General features: G+C 48.0%; 1 protein-coding gene across 3 annotated transcripts in view; it reads left to right on the forward strand.

Moving 5' to 3' along the window:
• The window catches only part of UGGT1 (UDP-glucose glycoprotein glucosyltransferase 1), a 2,047,742-nt gene that overhangs the window by 1,824,681 nt on the left and 196,227 nt on the right, over nt 1-26,834 (forward strand). For all 3 annotated transcript variants that reach the window (XM_069617855.1, XM_069617854.1, XM_069617856.1), the window contains one exon: nt 18,408-18,492. In XM_069617855.1, the coding sequence (XP_069473956.1) occupies nt 18,408-18,492 (85 nt within the window). The remainder of the gene's footprint in view (nt 1-18,407; nt 18,493-26,834) is intronic.

Consider the following 26,834-nt stretch of genomic DNA (forward strand, 5'->3'; position numbering starts at 1 on the left):
CCTGTGGGCCCCTACACTGCTCATCCGTAGCCGGGCAGGCCCCTCACCCAATTGTATTCTTGGAAGCACTGCCTGAAGCCCCCTCCCCCCCGATCCCCCTACCTCTTCACTGTTGCTTCCTTGGGGCCAATGTGCCAACCTCCTTTTGGAACCGTACAACTCCCGTCGGCTCCCCAGCATTATCCTTAGCGCCTGTGGGCCCCTACACTGCTCATCTGTAGCCCAGCAGGCCCCTCACCCCCCTGCCCTTTAGGATCTAAGAGCTCTGTGCAGTGCATCCTTGCCAGGATACTGCCTCTTCCTTGGGGCCCCTGTGGCCCAATCCAGGCACCTTCCCCACCTTTGCGAGGCATGCAAAGGGCTGCAGGCTTCCAGACGGTCTGCACTTAAGTGTATAGCAGAATCAACCACGTCCTCAACTATTTGATCTTCTCCTTTCCTCCTGCGGGCCTCAATGGTTACGTTTCACCTGCCCTGGGCAGCTTGATATGCCCACCTTCAGGCCACCAATCCCTCCATCTCACTGCGGCTCCTCAAGGTCATTTGGCCTCCTCTGAATGCCAAAGACCAGCTCCCCTATACACTGACTGATGGGAGAGAGGCAGGGCCCCTCGCCAGCTCCGCTCCCATTCTCTCACAGGATTCGGCTCTGCTTCACTGCTGGGGCTGTGCACACAGCAGGTCCAGGCCCATGCTTTCCCGCCGCTCACCGGATGCCTGCAGGGCTCCTCTCAGCTCTTCTCCTCACTGCCGCTGCGCACGTTCATACTCCACCGGGGATGGAGGGGTTTGGTTTTGCCCTCTCGCTTCTTTGCCACCTTCCTTCCCTGTGGATACTGCAAGAGGTTCCCCTATGCAGATCCTCATCCCTGCAGCGGGACACTCCAGATCCCCAGTAGGGGATCCATATGATGCAGTGACTATCCCCTTGACTTGCCCACCTCTTCGGATTCGAGGCGCGACTCCCCGCTGCTTCCACCTCCGTAGCCTGCTCTGGACTACCTTCATGGCCTGGGTGGTATGGAGGCTCCAACCACCGCCTTCCCGCTGGGGCCTAAACACACCCCCAGAGATCAGCACGGAGGGACGTCTCTGAATCACCTGCTATCGGCTGACACACCACAAGATCACAACTACATGCACCATCCGCACTGGTTCTCTACCTGGAGAGAGCTTAATTGCAATTTCTCCAGATTGTTTGGTGCCGGGAGGTAAGAGCACACTAATTGCAGTGCTCCCAGTCCAGTGGCCATCTTGAATCCCCCTACCGCAACTTAAATGTTTAAGAATGGATTTGCTGAACTGGCTTAGAAAGCAGGATATAGTTAGATTTTGCAATTGTTTAAAAAAAAAAAGAAAGAACTTCTCTTGCCTAGCACTCTCACACAGGCCTATGGCACTTTCCAGATTGTAGGAGATGATTATTGCAGCGCTCTCTCCATTAACACCTTTGACCTTCCAGTGAGCAGAGAAAAGCGGGTGGAGAGAGTATTAAGGTCAAGAGTGGAATGCAGAGTGAACTTTGCTTTCATTGAGCATTGTAATTTAAATAGCAGGCTGTGCTACGCAAGTGTCAATTTAAGTAGCAAGCCTACAGATTTGCATAGAAAATTGCTATGTGACACTGCTTATTTTATGCCTTTGAGATGGCTGTCCAGCAATCTGTTCTTGCCAGATAGTCTGAGGCGCCACTCAGTCCCAAGAGCATCTGGGGACTGAGGCGATGGCTGCTGCACTCCGAAATGTGCCAGGGGGTAAAGTGATGTGGACATCCATTAGTCTGAACACAGCAGGGGCGGGGTGTGGAGAATCTACCACCACTAAACAGCCCTGTTAACGACCCACACCCTTGCACAGAAAATAGAAGTGGGAATTGAAGCGCTGTACAATGTACGACATTGGAAGGGATATGTGCCCCAGGCACGATAAGATAAGATATCGCCACTAACCAACCTCATCCCTCTGCATACACCTGTCAAACTCTGAACTAAACACAACCATACCTCTACACCGCAACAAACCGCACACCCTTCACTACAGCGTAACAATGCAGCAAACTACACATAGTCTCACACAACAGCACATGACGGCTACTGACCTAAATTTCAACCCAAATCTCAGCGATCAGTGTAAACCGAACTGACGCTGCCAACTGCACATCACAGCTCTCTTGCTATTTTGTCCACTCAGTCCTACTAACTTACCTCCTTCTCCTTACTTTTGCTTTACAGGTTCGCCAGAGCGCTAAGGGACCACGCAGATGGTGATAGTGTGCGGTATAAAAAAACCTTTAACATAAGTGCTACTGGGTTGTTTTAATATCTCGTCTACATCTTGTGACCTAACAAAAATATTGCTTCACATTCGGAAAGTGCATTTTGGAGTGGCTCTACCCTTTTCAACTTGAGAATGTTGCAGTGGTTGACATTACTGTCCCTTGTCTGCTCTCACCGGGTTCTGGAGGGCCATTGACCTGACATAGCATGCCAAAAGTTTGTGCATTAAGTGTTTTGAAGTTTATTTTATGACAGAGGGCCATAGATTGACTTTCAAGTATTCTACATGATGGTCCAGCCAGAAAGTGCAGTACAGATTGTAGTACGATTGCATTGGCATAGACTCATTACATTTTAGCTGTATGACATTAGAAAAGTACCAAATGTGGGAAGGAAAGTCCACCCAAGGAAGCCGTTATTAGGTGGGGAAAGCTCCATGCCATAGAGGAGATTAGGTTTGTTCCATTGGTTCAGAACCCCTGTGCCCCTCCATATTCCCATGTATTTGCTGTACACTCAGATCGTTTTTTACGACGCTGTTATGTATCAGTGTGTCATTTTTCATCTCCTATAGTGTCGGGCAGAGTGAAGCGTGGTGTGCCGTGGTGTAACCTTGCGCAGTAACCCTACAGTATCATTTGTGTCGAGGCTGAGCCTGTTGCAGTGCACTGCTGTGGAACCCTTATCAGCCTCAGTATACCGCAGAGCGGAGTGGGGCAGAGTGAAGCGTGGTCCACTGCGGTCACAAGGACATAAGGTATTTAACCTGGAATGAGAAACAAAATTCACTGACTGAGACCAGTTACTGGATATTCCACACTGAGTTGGTCCCCATTCTTCCATTCTGCCACGGCTAAAACTAGTCCCGCCCTCACTGTGCCATTGAAAAGGACTGTCAGGCCATGCTAGCATCCTGTCGTAAATACTCACTGCGCAGTAAAGAACGCACCACCGGCCCACGGTCGATTGTGCACTCTCGTAATCTGAAAAAAGAAGTTCTAAGATTTTTTCTCAAGCAACAGTTTGAGTCTAAGAATTGTAATAGTAACTCAAAAAAGCACGAAAGTTGGGTGCAAGGAAAGATAACTGCCTTTTTAAAAGCCACTGTGAAGGGCACCCCTAGGAAGATTGCAGAGGCAGTATCCTCCTCATCTAATGTTATACTGACTGTGCTTGACCTCACTGGCCTTGAGCTGGACTGTACTGATGAAATCCCCATTGATATCAATTCCCTACTGAAATTACTGCTAAGCTTGCAAAATTAAGCTACCGCTGGGAATGCGCAACTCATTGCTCTGAATGGTGTTACACCTAACAAAGAGGTTATTACCATGCTGTGTACTAATCTATATGGAACTCCAAATCTTACATAAATTGTGGGGAATGTTTATTAATCTTTCTCTAGATGTAATTTCACGCTGACAAATGCAGAGATTTTGTGTGTTGATCCTTGTCCAGACTCAGTCTAATTATCCTTAAGGCCCTGTTCTCACTTTGTAACATGTTATATAGAGATCAACAGGTAATCATGAAAGGCCTGACAAAACTGATTGATGATGTCCTCTCCTCACATGCACCGGTGTTGGTGGATAGCGATGACAGCAACCAACAGCCAGAGTGGAACATTGTGTGTTCCGTCGCTAAGTTGACAGACTGCTATTCAAAATGGGAAGCCAGCCCCACAAATAGACTCAGTATTGGTTGGAAAGAAAAATCAGAAAACAGAGAAAAAATACCAAGCGAAGTGATGGGAAGGGTGATCTCGAGGTGATCCTCACTACTCCATCTCAAGCCCTGGGGTCTTCTTTTCCAAAGAATATGCTTTGCCGGGAAACCATCAACAGTTTTGAAATCATTCCATCTGCAATGCACATAGCAAAGAATAAGAAAAAACAGCGGAATGGTAAAAGCAAAAGACCTAAGGCTAAACATATAAAAGCACCGACGTGGCTGAAAATACTAACCACAAAGCAAAGAAGGAGAGTGCTTATGCCCAAACCATCCTGAATATATCGGAAAGCCAAGAATTAATCTGTAAGGAGCTGGTCCTGCCTGAAGCTCTGAACAACAGACCTAACGAGAATAAAGACTATGGTCAAGCACCTCTTTATCTCCATTCAAAATTCACAAATGCTTTGCTGGAAAATGAGGATAAAATGCTATTTTATTTAGGCTTACTAAAATTCCCATGGCGCTTCTAAAAGCATCAACGTTCTGGACCTTTATGCCACTATGGCGAGTCTGTCTCTGAACCGCAGTAATGTTTTGGAACGGCTACATCAAGTACTGTGTTTAGAAATAGTCTCCTCCCAAGACATAGCCTTGGTTGAATTGCTGTGAGACTCTTGTGGATCCAATACTCAGTAAAATCATTGTGTCTCAATCTGGCAATTTTCTAAACATGGGTTACCAACTTATTAAAATGGCGGGCATGGAGGCCACCAGGGGGCGCACAGGCAATGGCAGCCTGATCTGCGAGCTCCTCCTAAGGCCGGGTCGATACGGGGTCTGAGCCCCCCCCGAAACCCCCCCACGGAGCGCAAGCGGGTCGACCAGAGTGGAGACCCCCCAGTGCCCCCGCGGGGCGAAACAACGGGATCCAAGGACCGCCGAACGACGGAGATCCGCGAGCGCGGCGGCTGTGGCGGGATCGTCGCAGGAGGCCGCGAGCACAGCCAGAGGAGGAGCGAGCGGACCCATCGGCGCTGGCCTTCGCCTCCCCCTTTAGGAGGCGCGAGCCGGGACACCTCGGGGTGAGGGGACTCCCGCCACAACAGGAGCACCAAGGAAAGCCGCGGCCTGACAGGTACGAGACACGGAGGGGGGGCGGATCCGCTGAACCCCCCCCGCGCTCCCCTCCACCGCCAGCAGGACCCTGCGCAGGCCGTGGGCAGGACGCCAGAGGCCGCCGCCTAGTGATAGCACAACGCGCCCCTCCCCCCACCCCATTGGGCTCCTGAGGGGCTCGGCGGGAACCGCTTTCATCCCCCCCGGGTGTGTGGCCCCCGCTGTGGGCAGGCGGGGCGTGTGCCCGCCCGGGGGCAACTCACAAGGAGCAACCAGACCTCCCAGGAGGGGGGGGGGGAGAGGACCCCAACGAAACGACACCAGCACACCACCCTGCAGAAGCAAAAGCACCCCCCACCCATTCCAGAGGGGGAACACCGAGTGACAAAAATAAAACCGAGGTGCACGGGAGGTACTGCGGTGGCCGCCCTGGGTGTGGGGCCCCCGCCCGAGGCTGGTGGGGCGAGTGCCCGCCTGGGGGGCACCAATCAAGGCCCAGAAAGACCACTTGGAAAGGGTGGGGACGGCATACCTTGCCAGGAGAGACCCCCAACGAAAAGACAGCAGCATTCCACCCAGCGGAGGCAATAGCACCCCCCCCCACTCTAGAGGGGTATCAACCTTCTGGAAATATAATCGAGGTGCACCGGAGGCGCTGCGGTGACGGCCCGGGAAGTGAGGCCCCCGCCTGACGCTGGTGGGGCGAGTGCCTGCCCGGGGACAACCGCCAAGACTGAATAAAGGCGCGCAGCAGGACAGTGGGGCCCCACCGCCGGAGGGAAACCAACGGTCCAACGAGGTGAGCCCACTGGGAAGTGAGGTAACCTTTCTGACGGAGTGCCCGGGGGGCCAACCTAATGGACTGGCAGCAGAACCTGCAAAAATATCGGTACCGAGATCCGGTACCCCCCGTTATAGAACCACCCCACGGAGAGGGAATGGCCCATCTGGAACCCCCAGCATCCTCCACGGCCGCAATGGAGCGGGGATTTGCCTCTATACTGCAAGAGATCCGAGATATGCGGGCGGACATTGCCCAAAAGTTTGAAAAAATGGACCACCGGGTCGATAAAGTTGAGGACAGACTCCTTCAGGTCGAATCCAACCAATCTTCTGCGGCCACCCTTGAAGTAGAAGTAAACATGAGGCTAGCTGCCCTGGAAAAAAGGGAGGAGGAGAGGTCAAGACAGATGGACGATTTCGAGAACAGGGAGCGGAGAAACAACCTCAGGATCTTTGGGGTCCCGGAGTCGGAGGGGGAAACGGAGAGGGAGCTGACCCGTGTGGTTCGTAACATAATTGCTCTCCTCTTCGAAGAAGAGATGACTACTGAACTCATATTCGATCGGGTACATAGAGCAGGAGGCCGAGCAGGGGGCCCCCGGTCGATTCTGGTGCGGTTCCATTACTACCTGGAGAAGACACGGGTGTTGGAGGCCTCCAGAAAGGCCCAGGAGATCACATACAACAACTCTCAGATCTCCATCTTCCAGGACCTCTCAGCATACACCCTGGCCAAACGGAGGATGTGCCGCCCCCTCACGCAGTTGCTGAAGGAAAAAGGAGTGCGATACAGATGGGGCTTCCCCTTCTCCCTAACATTCGAGTACCTGGGCCAGAGAACGACATTGATTTCGGAGGAAGATATCAAGGGGGCTATCCAGGACTATGTCTCGGATCCAGCGCCCCGTCGGGAGCCACGGGGGCCGGCCAGGGTCGGAGCTGGAGACCCAGACCCGCCGAGAGAAAGACGGAAAAAGTCAGGAGCGAGGAAATTCAGGAGAATGAATACGCCCTCCCCAAGGAATGAAGGGCAGCAGAACGCCTCTGAGGGGCAGGGGCCGGGCAGTCCCAGTGTGAACGTGGCCTCTGGAGATCCCGGAGGACATGGGTGTACTTGAGGGTGAGAAGTCCGGCGAAAGATAGGAGAAGAGGTGGAAACTAGAATCCCCATGCAAAGCAAGTTGGGTGAGCAAAATCGGGGAGGGGATCAAGGGGGGGGGGCTCATAATATTGTGCTTGTCAACGATGGCCTGGCCGAGAGGGGCAGGCTGGTGGTCCGGCCAAAGCGCCAGTGATGGCTGAACTATCTGGCTGGACGCCGGGGCAGGGGGTGGGGGGATGGAAACAAGTTGGGGGATGTTTGTTTGGGAAGAGGTTTGGGGGTCAGTTGGGGAAACACGTCAAAAGTGTCCATAAGTCAATTCATGGGGAGTTAGAGATGAGAATTGTTGCGAGGCACCCATCCGTTAGAATGGAATTCATAGACAATGGCTGATGGTCTGCCGGCCCTGGGGGTGGGCACCCTGAATGTTCGGGGCTTGAATACCCCATCGAAGAGATCCCTAATCTGCAGGGAGTTTAGGAGGGCTAAACTGGACCTTCTGTTTGTACAGGAAACACACTGGGCAAGGGGAAAGGAGCCCCGGTTGCGGGGGGGGGGGGAATCAAGGAGGTCTTTCACGCTTCCCATAGGACCAAAAAGAGAGGGGTGGCCATCTTGGTAGCTAGAGATGCAGGGTTCGAGAAGGCGGATATCCTAAAAGACCCGGAGGGAAGATACCTGCTGGTCCGGGGCACCCTACGGGGCTCCCCCCTCACTCTGGCTGTAGTATATGGCCCCAACGAAGGACAGGCCTTATTTTGGGAAACGGTGAGAGACAGGATCAGACTATTCGTGCAAGGCCCGCTAGTGGTAGGGGGGGACTTCAACATGGTCCTCGACCCGACTATGGATAGGAAAAGGGTAGACCCCCTTACTCCCAGAGCTGCAGAAGAAGCTATGGCACAATCTTTTCAGAGGGTAAACGTGGAACTGGGCCTAACTGATACAATTCCTCTCCCCAGAGGGGGAATCCCTTCCTTCACCTATTACTCAGCTATACACAACTCTTTCTCCCGAATAGACTACGTCCTGGTAGAGGAATCACTCAGCCCATATGTGTCAGGCTACAGAATAGACCCCGTACCCTGGTCTGACCACGATTTGGTTAAAGTCACAATAGCGATGGGGTGGTGCAGGGAACACAGAGGGCGCTGGAAGTGCAACAACGCTCTGTTAAAGGATGAGGCCCTCTCTCAGGAGGTCTTGGACTCCATAACAGAGTTCTTTGATCTAAATGACAACGGGGAGGTCGCCACTCACACGCTGTGGGATGCCTTCAAGGCTACCCTGAGGGGGGCCCTTATAAAACTTGGGGCCCAAAAGAAAAGGGAGAGGGGGATACAGGAGAAGGCTCTGAGAGATAGGATATCCCGCCTCCAACCGGCGAGCTCTCCGGGGCGCCCATTAGCGGGAGAACAGGTGGCCGCCCTCGAAGACTGCAGGCTACAGCTTAAAGACCTGCTCCTACATAAGACAGAAAGGTGCCTCCAACTAACTAAACAAAAATACTATGAGAAGGGGGATAGGGCGGACCAGATCCTAGCCTGGAAGTTGAGGGAGGTCCAGAGGAATAGAAGGGTGAGGGAGGTGAGGGACACCCAGGGGCTTCTTGGCAACGACTCCCCCCATATCGGTGAGGCTTTCCGCCAATATTACACAGCTCTCTACTCCTCAGAATTTGATGGAGATGATGCCCAGATAGTAACCTTCCTTGACTCAATACAGATTCCATCCCTTTCAAGAGAAATGGCAGAAGGGATAGAGGGCCCGGTCACAGAGGATGAGGTGGACAAGGTGATCTCTGGGATGAGGGTGGGAACCTCCCCCGGGGAAGATGGCTTCACAGTTTTCTTTTACAAAAAGTTCCGGTCCTCTTTGGTCCCATACTTAGTGAGGGTCTTTAATGAAGTGCTGGACGGGGGCATACTCCCCGAGTCTATGATGGGAGCCGTGATAGCTGTCTTGCCCAAGGAGGGGAAGGACCCCTCGGAATGCTCCTCCTATCGGCCCATATCATTGTTAAATGTAGATGTGAAGATCCTGGCCAAGGTGGTGGGGAAAAGGCTGGAAGGCATAATGCCGAAGCTAATTCACGGGGACCAGGTGGGCTTCATAAGCGGGAGGCAGGGCTCGGATAACATCCGCAAGACCCTAGACTTGCTCCACTTTGCCCAATCATCGGAACTGGACGCTTGCGTCCTCTCACTGGACTCGGAGAAGGCCTTCGACCGGGTCGAGTGGCGCTATATGGAGCTTCTCCTTCAAAGAATGGGCTTTGGGACCCACATCATGAGCTGGGTAACTGCACTCTATAGAGCCCCCACAGCGAGGGTTCAGGTAAACGGGACACTGTCTGGGTCATTCCACCTCTCCCGAGGAACAAGGCAGGGGTGTCCACTCTCCCCCCTGATCTATGTCCTCACCATGGAGGCCCTGGCAATTGCGGTCAGAGCGCACCCGAACATTAAGGGAATAAGAAGGGGAGAGATAGAATTTAAGCTTTCCCTGTTTGCGGATGACATTTTGGCCTACCTAGTGGATCCGGGTTCTTCCCTTCCCCCCCTCCTGGCCCTGGTGTCAGCATTTGGTCGATTCTCGGGCCTAAAAATAAATACTGCAAAATCAGTCCTGCTCCCAATGCGAAGAATAGACCCGGTGCTCGACCCCCAGAATAGGTTCCAGGGGATCAAGGTGGAGAAGGTCGCTATACGGTACTTGGGGGTTCTCCTCCCCAGAGATATGTCGAATCTGGGCCCCGCCAACTACGGTCCCATGATTGCAGAGATCACCGCGGATTTGAGGAGATGGGGTAAAATGATTCTCTCGTGGTATGGCCGAATGACGGCTGTCAAAATGAATGTCCTGCCACGACTCCTGTACCTATTCACAGCTCTCCCGACCAGGGTCCCGGCACAGAACTTCAAGGACCTACAATCGGGGGTCCGTGACTTCGTGTGGCAAGGCAAAACCCCGAGAATTGGGAGGGCCGTCCTGAGCCTACCAAGGGAGGAGGGGGGATTTGGGCTGCCAGACTTTCATCTCTACTTCTGTGCTGCCCAACTGCGTGTCTTCCTGGAGCACATGAAGGAGGGGCTGAGAACGTACTGGTCCTACCTGGAGGACATGGACGCCCATCCCCACAAAGTCCGCAACCTCCTGTGGACGCCTCGCAGGGAAATACCAGGGCGTCTACGGGCTCACCCGACCCTGGGAGTTCTATGGGACATTTGGAAGGAAGGCCCTCAGACCGCTCACCTCACCACATGGCTGTCTCCAATGTCATCCCTCTGGGGACACCCCATCAACCTGGGAGGAAGAGGGTTCAGACACTCCCAGATCTGGTCAGATAGGGGGATGGAATGGGTGGGGCAAATGTTCAGGGACGGTGAATTCTTACCTTATGAGGAGCTCAGGGAGGCACTGGGTCGTGACTCAATATCTATCTTCGAATACCTTCGCCTGAAGGGCATCCTCTCTGACCCATCTTGGGGCACCAATCTGCGAAGACAGTTGACCCCCTTTGAGAAGCTCCTCGATTTGGCGGCCTCCAGGAAAGGGGCGGTTTCAAGTTTGTACAGGGTCCTTAACTCGTACAACCTTCAGGGCAGGAGGAGTTTTCGCTTGTTCTGGGAAGGTCTGGCAGGTGCCGAAATCTCTGAGGATGATTGGGCCAGGATATTTAAAATTGCATTTCATGGAAATCTTTTCACCGCTGACATGGAACATAATTTTAAGATACTGCAGGGATGGCACAGAGACCCCGCAAAACTATCCAAGATGTTCCCAGGAGTGTCACCAAGGTGCCCGAGAGGGTGTGGGGAGACTGGGACCAGAGGCCGCATGTGGTGGCACTGTGCGAAGGTCCAAACATATTGGGAGCAAGTGAGGGATTGGATGGAGGAAGTGACTGAGGTCCGTATACCACTTAATCCCCTGACGATGCTGTTGGGCCTCCCCCCAGAGGACACAGAGGTGCATCGATACCCTAGGATGTGGGAAACTATGTTAAGGGCTGGAAGAGTGGCTTTGGCCCAAAAATGGAAAAGCCCGGAGGCTCCCTCGAAGGAGGACTGGCTGAAAAAGGTCAAAAATATGTTTTTGATGGACAAATTGACGGCCATGGTAAATAACAAAACTAGCTCATTCCTCACGGACTGGTCGGGTGTCCAGCAATCCTGGGGATGGGATGTGCACTGAACCCTTCGAGAGACCCCCCACCCTGGAGACGAGGGGATGGACTCCCTTTTGAAGGTCAACCAAACTTGGGGCCCCAGGACCTGGGGAATGGCAGGAGCCAGCCAACTGATGTAGTGGTTATGCATCGCAACAACTCTGCGACAAGGGAGACGGCGGCATCCCCGTGAGTCTCCCTAGATGAACACATTGAACTGGACACGGGGAAGGGGGGGGGATCCAGGGGTGGGGCGGGAGGATGGGGGGGAGGGAGGGGGATCCACTGTTCTTTTTCTTTGTTTTGCCTGTTTGTAAAATTTAAAATGCCAATAAAAACGGAAGTTTAAAAAAAAAAAAATGGCGGGCATTAGTGGTAAGGTGGTGCAAAATGGTCAAAGTAAATCCAGGATGGCCATGACTCAAGTTATGGATGCATTGGTTAATATTGTTGCCAAAGTCTGTGCCTCATTGTGTTTGGATTCTGATGTAGTGCCCAAAACTCATGCCTACAATATTGCTTATCTGGATGTTATGTTATTTTTTTCACTCGTTAAGCACCAAAGCCCGAGGGCATCCAGGCGCTGTACAGAGAGGACGCATACAGAGTAGCAGTGTTTTCATTTGAACAGTCTAGTTTTCAACAATTTTCTGCAAACCGAGAGATTTTCCTCCTTACGAAGACTCTCCGGCAGATTGTTCCAAATCTTTGCTGCCTGTAATGGAAATGCATGGCCATTTCCCCTGCCTTTTTTATTCGGTCAACTTTGAGGTAGGAAGCCTGAGCCGATCTAAGAGTTCTACTTGGCTTGTGGGTACTTACCTTTTCTTTAAGGTATTGAGGGGCAAAGCCAAAGATGCATTTATGACAAACTGTCAAAACTTTAAAGGATATTCGTGCGGAAACTGGGAGCCAATGCAGCTCCCTCCGTGCTGGTGCTGCAGAGGTATGTTCATTTCGGCCCAGTTGATTAACTACTCGGACAGCCGCATTTTGCACTTTCTGCATTTTCTTTGTTGGCTCCACTCAGTAAAGCATTGCAATAATCCAAACAAGGAAGTATTATGGCTCTAATTAGTTTAGTCCAGTTTTCTTTGGAAACTAGCGGAGCTACTTGCCTTAAAACTTTTAATTGGTCTACATGGACCCCTGCATCCAGACTTGCCTCCATGTAGGTACCTGATGTTTTTACCTTTAGGTGGCACTTTTATCTGGCTGCCTTCAATATTAAAGTTTAAAACTTTTTGGTCCATGCTCTTTCTGGAATGTTGGGAGCCATAAATCATAAGTTCCGTCTTTGTGGCATTTAAACACAGCCAATTATGTGACATCCAATTTTGTATGCACTGGTAGACCTTACTCAATTTATTTTGGTCTATTTCGTGATTTCCACTCAGCTCCACTAAATGCATCTTTGGCTTTGGAAGTCAACAGCGTAATTTGTAAAAAAGAAACCAAGTTCTTCCAATTTCACTCACAAGGGGACAATACATATATTAAAAAGCAGGGGGATAAACAGGCCCCCTGAGGAACCCCACAGAAAATGATTTCCATGTCTGATGAGGAGTCGCCCCAGTAAACTCTTGACTTGCGGCCTTCCAAGAATGATTTTAGCCAGCTAATGGCATTTCCAGAGAGGCCACCCACAAGGCGCAATCTGTGCAGCAACATTTTGTAATCGAGCAGATCGAATGCTGCCGATAAGTCCAGTAGTACCAGGAGGCCCGATCGGCTCTTCTCCACATGGTCAACATTTGCGTCTGGAGATCCAGCAATGCACTCTCAGTCCCATGGTCGCGTCTAAATCCTGAATGTTTGTTGTGTAGGATACCTGAAGTGTCCAGGTGGAGTTGGAGCTGCATGGTTGCAACTTTGTCTATACATTTTAATAAAAATTGATTATTGGTAATAGGGGGCAGGATAGCCGCATCCTTGGGATCTAGGCCTTCCTTTTTTAAAAGAGGGGTCACCGCCACATCTTTATGAACTTGTGGGATCTTACAAATTAAAAGTAGCATTTACAAACTTACATAAAAATGGGGCAAACATTTCCTAATGTTCTAAAATCAGCTTAGATGGGAGAGATTCTCCTGGACATCTAGTAAGATGCATTGTTTTTAATATATTTATGGTATCTACAATGGTCATCCTTGAAAACCCAAAGCCCTCATTTGGTGGCCTTGAGGTTTGATCGTCTACATTGTTTTCCATATTGTTATAAATAGTTTTTCCAAAACCCTCTTTCTAGCTACCTCATTAAGTCTGATACTGACGAAATTGAGTGACTGGACAAGGAGGATACCTGACTGATTATTAGATCTTAGAATATGAGGGGCTTTAGGTCCTTCGTCGATAAGCCTAAGGGTTTAAATTATCTGATGTCAGCAGATATCTTCCTTCTCCAGGGAACATGGCTAATGAATAATTTTTATTTGGATGGCTGGGAAATTCATCAGATTTATGCCCAAATAAATTATACTGTCTGACTTTATTTTGACATTTGTAAAGCGCGCCAAACGCAGAGGCATCTGGGCGCTTGTTGCAGAAGAAGTTGGTTACAATGTTTGCATGTTACATTAGGATACTTATTGGGTTACAGTAGTTACAAGATACATTTATTTAGAATTTGAGAGAGTGTCTCTGGCAAAAATAGCATAGTGAATACAAATCGAAGCAAGTATAGTTAGGATGCAAATACATGGTTACAGGTAGCTGTAGAGATGCAGTTCTAATTATCTTGGGTAAAGAGCAAGGTTTTGAGACCTTTGCGGAAGGACCACAGGGAGGTATCTGATCTCACTGCTGGAGGAAGGGAATTCCATTGTTTAGCCGCAATCACAGGGAAGCTGCATCCTCCAGCTTTTTGGCATCTGAATCTAGGGATAGCAAGGCAGTGGGTATATGCAGATCGGATGGGTCTCTTGGACTGGACTTTGGATATTTGTCTGGCTAGGTAGAACGGGGCGCTGTTTGACAGGCATTTGTGTGTTAGAGAGGGGGTTTTGAATGTGACAGGACCCTGCACAGGTAGCCAGTGGATATTTGGCGGAGGAGATGTGTTCTTTTTTAGGTATGTTGAGTGCAGCTCTAACAGCATTGTTCTGGATGATTTGTAGTTTGTTGATGTTTCTGGTGTTAGAGCCTGCAAAGAGGGAGTAGTCAATCCTATACAGGATGAGGCGGACTAATCAAGGGAATTGCTTCGCATTTGAAATCTGCTGAGTTTATGAATCCTTCACTAAAGTCAGTATGTTAAAGCTATTTTTGTCAAGTGGCATACTGCGGCTACGGAATGTTGTTCTCTTTTTATCGATGTTTATAAACCTCCTGGTGAGGCAAACACAGAAATCATTAAAGTCCAGGTGGAAGCATTGGTGGAAGCTTGGTCTTCCAAACATGAGTGACCAGTATTTTATCATTGGTGACCTTAATTTCCATAGATTTACTGATGCCGGTAGTAAGATGAATTTCTTTAAAGACCTCAGAGTGGGGAAAAATGATCTTGAACTACAAGCTTTAGCTTGTGCAAAAACTGAGATAATTATAAACAGTAATGTCTGGTTGACCTTTCTACATTCCTACCAATTGTTACAACTGATTGGGTTGGATGATGAGGGGATTTTATATACCTGGTCCAAAGGCAGTAATTGCTCATGGATTGACAATGTAATTACTAACCCGTTTGGCTTTGAATGCTGCAAAAAATTCAATTTGATTCCAAATGAATTAACTGACCATGTTGTGTTGGAATTCAGCATGATAAATGCCACCCTGGGAAAGCATGAATGCCTGGCTGGGGAATTATGGGTTAACAACACTGATACTTGTCTCGGGTGGACTGATTGTAATTTGCAAAAATTTGGTGTCCGCTTATTGGCAGTACTAATTAATAATGAATCCCTCAACTTCTCAAACTTGGATCAGTATAATGAGATGGTGATTGTACATTATGAACAGTATGTAAGCTGACAATTGAATAGGATTATGATACAGGGCGATAGTAAGACAAAAATGTATGACTCAGTGGTGGTACACAGGAGAAAAAATATAAGGATAATAAAGAAAGGCCCTTTGGAGAGATTGCAACAGATGAACTATACTAAGAAATTAAAAATGTAATTTAAAAACTGGCATAGACTTCATAGAGGATCCAAAACTTCAATTCAGTGGAAGACTATGTACAGAGCACTTAAGGAATTATTTTTTCACTTAAGGAAAAAGAAACATTTTGGTATATATTTAATAAATATCATTCCTTAAAGTTGTCCAAACAGGAAATTAATCCCATTCAAAATGATAAATGGGAAGATTATATTTTGAAATTGTATTACAAATTATACCTGCGAGAAGTCACTTTGGACTATCGGGCAATTAAAGATAGAGCTTTCTTTACAATAACAGAGCTTGAGATACAGAGGATCATTGTTAGTCTAAAACCATCTAGAGCCCCTGGCCCGGTCAAGCTACCGAATGCCTTGTTCAAAAAAAGATCTGAAAAAATGAGCTTGTGTATTAATGGTGATATGCTCTGAAATCATTAGAACAGGGTTGATTCCTAAAAGTTGGAACAGTGCAATACTGATTCCAATCTACAAAAAAGGGCCTTAAGACTCCCTATCTAACTATCGCCTGCTGGCTATGCTAGATTCTAGCACTAAGATTTTTTCTCAACTGCTATTATTTTATATTAACAAGTGGATGAAAGAGCATAACATACTTAATAACCAGCAGCTAGGATTAAGAAAAGGCTTCGGAATGGTTACCTGTCTGTGGACGTTGATGTATTTTATGTGTTCGACTGTTACCAATAAGAACAAATCCCTTTTTATTTGTTTTACTAATTATACAAAAGCATTTGATACAGTAGATCGTGCTATTTTATGGACAAAAATTGATAGCTGGGGTTTACATCCACAGATCCTCTATTTTGTTAAGAGCCTGTATATGAATACTCGCATACAGATTAGAACGAACAAGGATGGGGTACTAGGTGACCCTATCTGGGGGTTAACCATGGGCTGAAGCAGGGGTGTATGTTAGCCCCTGTAGTATATAACATTTATATGGCGGACCTGGGTCGCAGTTTTGAGAATTGTGGTAATAACCCACCTCGAATTGGGCGGCAAGCAATATCTTGGTTAAGCTATTCAGATGATGTAGTGATATTGGATCAGACTGCCCTTGGATTATAATGTAGCTTTGAAGCTATAAACCAATTTTCCATTATTAACGAATTGGAAATTAGCCTTCGTAAGACCAAGGTTATGACATTTAAGCAATATAGAAAAAATATAAAGAAATTCAGTTGGCATATTCAGAAAACACCAATACAAGAAGTCACTAGATATATCTATTTGGGCATACTGATCCAAAATAGTATGAGCAAAGTAATACTTGCAGACGCTATCATAAACAAAGCTGTAGTGAAATTCTGGCAGTCCGCTCTTTTATATACAAAAGTGGTGAAGTGTCCACTGAAGGTCTTTTACAACTGTATAAGCCTTGTATTGTACTAGGAATTCTATATGGCCTGGAAATCTTTACAGCGGGTGAAGTGGATTGCTTAAAAGACTGGAGGGGGAACCTATGGAGAAAAGCCTTGAGTCTCCCAAACTGTGTGCCTGTGGACACAATCTGCCTTGAATTGGGCCTTACTTCTCCACAGACGCGAAAAATTATATCAAACTGCTTATTGTATTTAAAAATTATTGGCCAACGTGACAATGGCGATTCCATTTATTCATACTTGTCAACTCAAATAGATCCTACAACCCCCCACTCTACGTTAAAATCTTGGATTGTGGACACCTCTGCTTTCTTAAATGAGATTGGTTGCGAAATTTCAGATACCAACATTATCTCATTGAAGGAAAGGGAGATTAAGAAAAACACAGCTGATTGGGATCGCAGTCATTGTTCAACTAAACGGAGTTGCATGCCTACCTATAAGGAGTTTACAACGCAATCATTTTTTTATTGTATCACCTTGCCATTATATCCCCAATGTCCAAGACCTAAAAGTCAGATTTATTCTGCGACTCAGGTTAAACCAACTTTCTACCATGTCGAACCAGAACGCCTATGTAGATTGTGTGGCCAACAGTTGGAGACGCTGCAACACTTGCTCACTAATTGTAAATAACTAACTGAGATATATTTTAAGGGATTTGACAAACTGGTCATGGATCTCGGTTTTATACAAAGTGATCTATTTTGGAGTAGAATTTATCAAGCCAGTAATCTTGTTATACATTTTACATTATATTATATGTGGAAAGACATTTTAAAGCAACTTTTACCTTTCCCCTTAGAAGGACTGAGAGGACGTGATTAGATTTGTATTGATTTTGTGTAGCCGACACTGTACTGTATTATGATGAAATGTATTATTAGCCGGTCAAGTGGCACAGCGAGTAGAGCGCTCGCTTTGACATCCGTGCAGAGCCTTCTGACGCAGGTTCGAATCCTGGCAGGGCCAAACTCAGCCTTTCATCCTTCCGAGGTCAATAAATGAGCACCACACACCGTGGGTAATAATAAGCAGCGCTCAGATACCTGATTGTTCGTAGCGCTATATAAATGTGAAATTATTATTATTATTATGTAATGAGTTATTAAATGCATCTTATTACTATTTTGTGCTCTTTTATTGTGTTTCCAATTTGACTTGTGTATTTTATTATATGTAATGTATAATTTTTAATTTTTTCTTAGTGTGAAAGGTTTACTTAACCAAAACAACACTATAATAAAAAACACTCCTATATTTTCTATCTTTGCATCACACTTGTCTTTGAAGATTACTGTATGTATATAAGCTATTGTCCACTTTAGGAGAGAGTTAAGTCAAAGAGCCACGATTTACAGCGTTGTAAACCGGTGAAAGGTTTTTTGAACTCTTATGTAGAGGCGCTGTAGTAGAGGCCTTACACAAATAAAATCTGATTACTCCTACATAATAAATGTAGGGTGGCTTACTGCTACTGCAGATCTTGATGAAGCTCCTATGGAATCACTACTGGGGCTGTCTGACAACAGTCCCAGTCAATTTGGCTGATTGCCAACATAACATGAAAAACTATCAGTTTGGTTAATCCATGTTATCTAGCTTTTGGACGATTATCTTTTTCTGGGCCCTGAACTTTATTTCCTAAGTTGGCAACCAATGACTTGAAAATGTTTCTGATAATCGGGCAGTTTGGTTGGTTACCAGGACAGTATTTTTCGTGGACGATTAATAATCTTGTTCAGAAATAAATGTTTTTGTTCATTTCTATTTTTTTAACAGAATAATGATGCTATCGGTTTTAAAGCATACAAAGACACCTGTGAAATTCTGGTTCCTGAAGAATTATTTGTCACCTACATTCAAGGTTTGTTGTTGATCCAGAAACCTTTCCCTGTTGGCAAAACTCCAGTTTGCTTTCATATTGTGGAGTGTTTTTCACTTATGTGTTGGGATTTATCTGCATGTGCTTTGCTTGAATGTAGAGTTGCCATATTTTAGTCATTCGAGCTCTTAATTGTAAATCCGCTTCCTCTCCCATTTCTATTTAAATGAATCGATCTTTCCATGTATTCAGCGTACTGAAAACAAGTTCTCTCTTCTCCCAAATAACCTCTGTTCTCTTTGGTAGAAGTCAAAATGTAACTTGTCAGTCCCAGTGTATCATACCCAAATTCAGGCAGCAAGCCATGCCTTTTTAATGTATTTTGGCAAACGTTGGCACTATGATGCAGGTATTTACCTTATTTCGTTTATAAATTGAGCTCCCTGGCATCCCAAATATTTGTGGGCATCTGCCACATTGTTGAAGTGACTTATGTGATTTCATGCTCCTTCGTTTTGGGTATTACATGGCTCTAAAGTGCCACTTATATGGAGAAAATGATTGCATTGGAGTACAGCTAGGAGGGAGATGGGATGTGAGGAGGGACACACACCTTGTGGGTGTTTGGTTATTTACCCACCTATTGACTGCCTAGGATCATGCTACTTCCTATGCTCATTTCCACTACCTGCCCCTCCCCACCCCAAACCCATCTTCCTAGGATCTCTATCTCTTAACCAAGTGTGCCTTCAGCCACTTCATTTATAAGCCGTATGGATGTCCATGCAATGAAGTCCTATTAAAAACAAACTGTTTTTGCTGGTCTATAAGCTATTAGGCAGGCCTTTGCCAGGAAGTCTTTTCATATGCTCACACACTAATACAATGTTGCAGCTGTTACCATCTTATAGTCAGGTAGCACCATTATGACAGTGCTAGGAAAATGCTAATCATATGCCTACACAAAATCAAAGTTCTTGTTTTGTTTTAGGTTTTATTTACTAGATCTGTTAAATTAAAGTATGCTGTTATATTGGATGTAAACGGTTTGGCCGTGGCATAATTGTTTGGGGCCAAATTGACTATAGTCAATTTGGCCGTGAAGCCAATTTTGCCGCGGCTAAATCTGCCCAAACTAAGAAAAAAAAACACCCCCTACTTACCTTTTCGGCGTCTGCTCTTCTTCTTACCCTGCAGGGTTGGATCCGTCCCTCCTACGTGGGTCAGATCCAACGTCGCAGGGTCCACTTTTATTTTTATTGTTTTGTCCCCCGCCTCCAAACCTCAGCCAGATTTACCATACGGTCAATTAGAAATGATCAATTTGGGTACTACCATTATATTTGGGCTCATGTATTCAGTAAAATAATCAGTTTTGATACAGTGCTTCATGCCAGATCCCTGCCGCCTCTTTGCGCTGTAACAATCGTAAGGACAAAAGGCTTGAGTCGCGTCTGATTGTATTCGATACTGTGACTGCAGGTTGCATACAGAGGTTTGCTACTGGTTTCAGAGGTGTTAATCTTGTTTGATCTTTTGAGAGAAAATGTTCATAGGGGCTGATGGTTTGAATTAAGAACACAATTCAGTGTAGCGTTGTACACATTTTGGGAGGTGCATTTTACCCTGACATTATTTCTAGGACAAACTCTACTCTGGACTTCAGATCGTAGGGGAACGATGTACTCTAAGCAGCCGATTTGAGAGAGATGTGCATAGACCCTGGCCGGATGTTTCAACAGGACAATGATCTAGCTTTGAAGAACGCATGCAAGCTCAGTGAATGTCTCCACATGGAAACCATGGCACATTGAAGGCACAAAATACTTCAAAATACTGCTTCGTTAACTCAAGTCCTAGAGAGGCTGTGGCTTAATGAAATTAGATTGCACGTTAGTAGGAGGCCACATATGTCAGCATGCACATGTAACTAACCTGGATATTTAAACCTGGCTGTGTTTCCGTGTCTGTTTCAGTCGTGCACGGCTAGTAGTGACTTGAAATTTAAGTGCCTCACAAATGTATGGTTAGATGGGCTAAGTTGATGGGAAGAGAGCAAGGAAGGCAGCAAGATAAAATGGTAGCCTGATTCTTAGGTGCTTGCATATGTAATTTGACCAAGGATTTTTAGAAAGATAAGGAATATGACAAAAAAATTCCACATTTGTGGGGGGCGTGGCTAACTGCCATGTAGGGAAGACGCATCTTTGGCATGCTCTGCATGATGTGCTCACAATTAGCTGCAAAATACGCTTTATAGACGCACGAGTCATCCGAGGGTCGCTACAACCGCTGCCGAACACATCCAGAGGGTCTATCCCGAATTTGGAGATGAAGTGTGCCCTACTTTGACCAGGACACCGCCGAACGCAGCGCCACGGGGCCGAGCAGAAAATGGGGCTCGCCATACGAAAATTCACACAGCACTGTGCCCGCCGACACTGAGCAGCGATCTGAACTCTGACAATCCCAGAAGAATTGAGGAGCGGACCGAAGGCCCCCGAGCACGGTCGGAGGCTGGGAAAGGCGTGTAGACTGCTGCAGCCGGAGAACAGAAGCGAGCATGCCTGGCGACGCCGAGAGGCTCTGGCGGCCCCAGATCCCCATACGAGGATCGCCCTCTAGGAAAGCCTGGTAAGCAGGATGAGAGGCAGCGGTGTCGCGCCCTGGCTGCCGTGTGTGGAGCCTGCAGCGACGTGAGAAAACTTGGGAACAGCAGCACTGCCACGGAGAGCGGGGAGTCGGCCCCTGGAATAGTGACTGCGGCGGCACCAGTGAGGAGAGACCTGAACGGCAAAGGCACAGCAGAGAAGAGTGGAGCACGAATCCGGAGACCGCAGACGGAGTTGACCGGCTGTGAAAGCCACACGAGGTGAGGGACGGTGGGGAGGGAAGACCCAGTCAGTCACCCGCACTCTTGTATTCCGAGAGCTGGGCATCTCCTCCCCCCCCCGATCCACCTCTCACGGAGAAGGTGAACGCCTCGGCGCCAGTGGCGCGAGATCGCAGCAGAGCGCAAAGGGAGAGCACAGCGAACAAGTTGGACCCCTGCTTGGGGAGCAGTGAAGCGGCGAGGGAGCGAACACAGCACGCATTGGTGCTGGGGCTTGAACTTCTTGCCCCAAGGCATTGGACACGCAGAGCACCCGGTTGGAACCGGGCTCTGCTCTAGTGGCTAAGGAGCTAGCCCCAACAGCGGACGTGGTCCACCCTGCAGGCGCTTGCACAGCCATCAGCCCGGGTTACCAATCAGGAAAAGGAAAGAGGAAGAAAACGACAAATGCACACAAGAGGGTGAACAGTAATCGCATAATAGACCCACGCCATCATTCAACTCGCCCCAGGGCGAACACATATGAAGAGGCCCAGCGCCTGTGAAATGTAAAACGTACTACGCAGCGCCACTATTACGATAGCACCAACAGCGTGCACAAGCAATCATGCTACCCCTGAATAGTGCAGCACCCACAGCAAATGCAGATCTCCATTTGAAAACAACTGGAACCCCCAGCTCTAGTGTAATGTCCTTGAAGGGGGCGAGAGCCAAGCAATGACAGACCACCATGGAGACCTACGCAGCCGGAGGGTCCACGGGACCTGAAACCGCTACCAAAAGTGCTGCAGCAGCGCTGCCCCACCCGTCTGCAACGGCAGTGGAACCGGGCAGTTCGCAGATCCTAGAAGCTATCAAGCCGCTCCAAACGACGATGGAGAGCAATATTGACGCGGTGGCCATAGACCTGGGCCTATTGCGACAGGATGTCCGTTCCATAGCCAGCAGGACTGAAGTACTTGAAACCCAGGTCCGAGAAAATACAGAGGCCAAAACACAGCTTTTGAAAGACGTCGACGAGCTACAACAAAGAGTGAAGCACCTGGAAGATGGGGCTGAAGAAGCCGAAGGGCGAGCACGCCGGAACAACATTAGGATTTTAGGCTTGCCGTAGGACATCGAGGGATCCAACCTCACGAATTATGTTGAAAATCTTTTGATACAGGAGATTGGGGCAGAGAAACTTTCACAAGGCTTCACCATCGAAAGAGCCCACCGATCTCTCACCAAACGACCGCCCCCCGGGGCTCCGCCTAGGCCACAGTAAAAGTGCTCAACTACAAAGACAGGGAGACAATCTTAGCTTTCTCTAGATCGGGTGGCCAAATTCAAAGAGATTCCGCGGAGATAGCCATATATCCCGATTACACCTTCCAAGTTCAAATGAAACGAGCACAATTCATCTACACGAAGGCCAGATTGAAAAAAGCGGGACTGCGCTACATGCTCTTATACCCAGCAAGATTGAAAGTGCTATGTAACAACAAGGCGCTTCTGTTCAATACTCCGGCCGAAGCTCGAGAATGGATGGACGGGGAACAGATCGAAGACATTGAAGAGAAGGGGTGCAAATCACGCTGACCTGCACCCAGGGTGGCCACATATAGGGCCTGCCATCAACACACACACACAGAAACGAACTGCACCCACACCTAAGCGCAGCAAGAATGATTACTCACAGGAGCCGTGCCGAAGATGGACCGCTTACCCTTCCGTCCCCAGAAGTTATTAGGGTATATTAAACCCACCCGTAGGGCGCCAGGAGACCAGTGCACGGTCAAATGGAGCAGAAACGGGGTAGTCATAACGGGGGAAACCTCACTGGACAGTTTCTTAGTACGGGGAGTTTGAAGTTAAAGTGGGGAGGGAACATGGGAGTTGGTGTTATAGTTTGGGAACTACGAGGGGAAACAACAAGACCACATAGAGCTTTAGTACTTGCCAAACCAAAAGAGCAGCCGCCAGAGACGCCACCCTCAAATACCTGGCCATCCAACACTTATGGCTGACAAAATCAGAATCATAACATGGAATGTCAGGGGCATGAACAGCTTCGTCAAGCAACGCCGAATCCACACATATATAAAACAGAGTAAGGTCAGAATCGCTCTGCTGCAAGAGACTCACTTAGACGCACGTAAACGGGAAGCATTAGTCAAAACCTGACGAGGGACACTGATAAGGATCCACTTACTCCATCTACGCCAGAGGGGTCCTGATCTGGATTGACCCAACCATCCCCCTCAAACTAATGGGCACGAAAACAGATGACGGAGGCAGGATGGCTTTGGTACACAGTACTATAGAAGGAAAGGAGGTATGTTTAATCAGCACTTATGCTCCCAATCATGACGTTACAGTCTTCTTCCATTCACTATACATACGGCTCAGCCCTTATAGAGCTAGCACCCTGATATGGGGAGGGGACCACAACTGCACCCTTGACGCAAAGACAGATCAGACAATAAACACACCCGTCCATCCCCGCCTGCTAAAATACTAGCTGCACTAACACAACAGCTCAAACTTAAAAATGTATGGCGAGAGCAGCACCCAGAAAAACGAGAGTACTCCTTTTACTCCCCACTGCATGTTGTCTATACCAGACTAGATTACTTATAAGTGAAGAGCAACAAGCTATGTTTGGGGACGCACAGTACCTGCCCAGAGTGTTATCTGACCACTCCCGACTAGCAGTCACCTGGACGGTGTTTCCATATAGACCCCCTGTACCTACAAGGCTCTGCTAGACGCAGCCTTACGTGAACAGATGAGGGAAAGCACACTAGACTTCTGGCAGACGAACGTAAATAGTGTATGACACATTGGCACGGTATGGGAAGCATACAAAGTAGTCATGAGGGGGTGAAATGATTGCGGCTGTAGAGGGAGCCCAAATATCCATCATAGCCTCACTAGCATTCACTGAAAAAGAGCTGGGGGGAGCTAGAAGCGAGGGCCGATACAACTCCCGAACATTTGCAAAAGGAGGTTGAGCTCAGACAAGCCTGCCTAACATACTGGGGAAACTCAGCTACGCGAAACATATTGAAAGAAGCCATGCCCTTGGTGACAAACCAGGGAAGCTACTAGCTTGGCTGCACAAGTGAGAAGCCCCCAGGAAACCCATTTGCCATGTCCGAAAAACGGATGGCTGAATAGTACACACGCAGACAGAAATAAATTTGGTGTTCTCTGAGTTTTATCAGGACCTCTATGCCAGCACCACGTCGCCCACAGACACCGAAATAGAAGACGTCCTAGACATCATTAAGCTGCCCAAAATAGACACACAAATGGCTGAGGCCCTAGATGAACCCATTACCCCAGAGGCGGTGTTGGTAACCATCAGATCCCTACCGTCTGGGGAAAACCCTAGGAACGGACGGTCTCCCAGGGGAGTTTTACAAGACATATGAGGAGGTCCTAGCACCACTACTAGCCCAAGTGTATAACGAGGCATACGAGACAGGTACCCATCCAGAAACCATGAGGGAAGCTGTAATCGTCCCACTATTAAAACCTGGTAAGGACGGCGAGGAGTGTGGCTCGTACAGGCTCCCATCCATGTTAAATGCAGATAACAAGATCCTAACGGCCCTGCTGGCGAGGAGACTGCGCAAAGTAGTCCCCCTATTGATCCACCAAGATCAGACGGGTTATGTGCCAGGGCGCACCATTACTGAGAACCTGCGTAGGCTGCACCATGTCATATATAGCACCAATAACTGGCCCGAGAAATGTGCTGTGGCATCGCTAGACGCCACTAAGGCTTTCGATTCAGTCCAGTGGAAATGGTTGTATGCCACCATGACGAAAATGGGGATAGGGCCAGCCTTCTTGAAATGGACTCAACTCATTTACACGGACCCTACGACCAGAGTGCGCACGAACAAAACATACTCTGATAAATGGTCTCTCTATAGGGGCACGCGCCAAGGATGCCCACTTTCTCCCATGTTATATATTATGGCCATTGAACCCGTAGCGGCTTACTTACGACAGGAATATGGGGATGGGGGCATAGTGATAGACGGGGTGACCCATCTAATCTGAATGTACACCGGCGACACGATCCTACAACTAAATAACCCGGAACACATACTGCCATATATCCTGGAAACACTAGAAGGGTTTTATAGATACATTGGGATCCAGATTAATAAAGAGAAATCGTTTCTCTACCCTCTGGCTGCACTGAGCGAGGATGAGGCCGGAAGCCTCCCTACCATGGCCCTCCAGTGGAAGACCACCTCCTTTAAATACTTGGGAATTACCATCCATCGCAACCCCAAAACTGAACATACCCTAAACACGGTAAGAGCCAGGGCACCCTACAAAAATCGATGGACTTCTGGGGCAAGCTACAGTTTTCAGTGGCAAGAAGGGCTGGACTTCTTAAAATGGTGGCGCTACCCCGGCTTCTACACTACTTTACCAACGTCCCATTCAACATCCCCCCTCAGTTCTTCAGGGATTTAAATAAGCGTTGCAGACGATTCCTTTGTCAGGGAGGAAGGCATAGAGTAGCGCTAGAAGTGTTACAGAGACCCTATGAAAAGGGGGGCCTGAAAATCCCCAACTTTGAACTATACTACCTGGCGGGTGAACTGAAACACATAGTGAAATGGATGGTGGATGAGATCACGACAGACACCCGACTCTTGCAACCGGCCATCCCCCAGATGCTCCTCAGGGATTTACTCTGGGTCCCAGCAAGCGCAACACAAAACAGCCCATACTTGGAAAGGCTGGGGACCCAGCTCTGGAAACGAGCTTGCAAGACAGTGAAGATAGATGACCCGTACTCCCCAGAGATCCCTATAGCAGCAATCATGGTAAATAGACCGTGGGGGCAAAAAGAAACATACGAAGTAAATGGGTACCCTATGGTGTGGCTACATTGGGAGACCTGGTGAATGATCAGGGGATCTTAACGTTTGCTGAGCTCAACGAGGCCACGGGAGTGCCGACAGGGCAGTTCCTGCTCCATAGAGCAGTGGTGCAAAGGCTTGAGGACAGATGGCCAGAGGCTGTGAACCCGGAAGCAGAACACGAGATTATCGAGAACATGCTGAACGCAGCTGAGGGGGGACATGAAACCTCACAGCGTTATGAAGCGTTACTAGACAGCACAACCAAGCAAGAACTCGAATGTAAAGCGAAATGGGAAAATAAACTGGGCTTGGAATTTGAAGATATGGAATGGGGAGGCCAGGGAAGGGAACTACATGGGCAAAATCATGAACAATGCATTGATAATGTTAACAGTTTGGTTTATGTTGTTTAAAACTAATAAACATATTTAAAAAAAAACAATTCCACATTTGTTTTTGGTTAATATGGATTTACCGATCTGTAAAAAAAACATTATGCATTTATACTGAATGGTGCAGGCAGTGCCGTAGTTACAATTCGGCCGAATAGGCTACGGCCTGGAGCGGCAGATTCAAGGGCAGTGGCATATTTTTATATTCATTAGAGCTTACAGGGAAGCACCACATTTTCACATAGATTATTACTTTCTCTTTTTTTTAAAAGGCACTTCACC

The sequence above is a fragment of the Ambystoma mexicanum genome, chromosome 10 (genome assembly GCF_040938575.1).
Source record: "Ambystoma mexicanum isolate Mex_15411 chromosome 10, UKY_AmexF1_1, whole genome shotgun sequence".
Lineage (NCBI taxonomy): Eukaryota > Metazoa > Chordata > Amphibia > Caudata > Ambystomatidae > Ambystoma > Ambystoma mexicanum.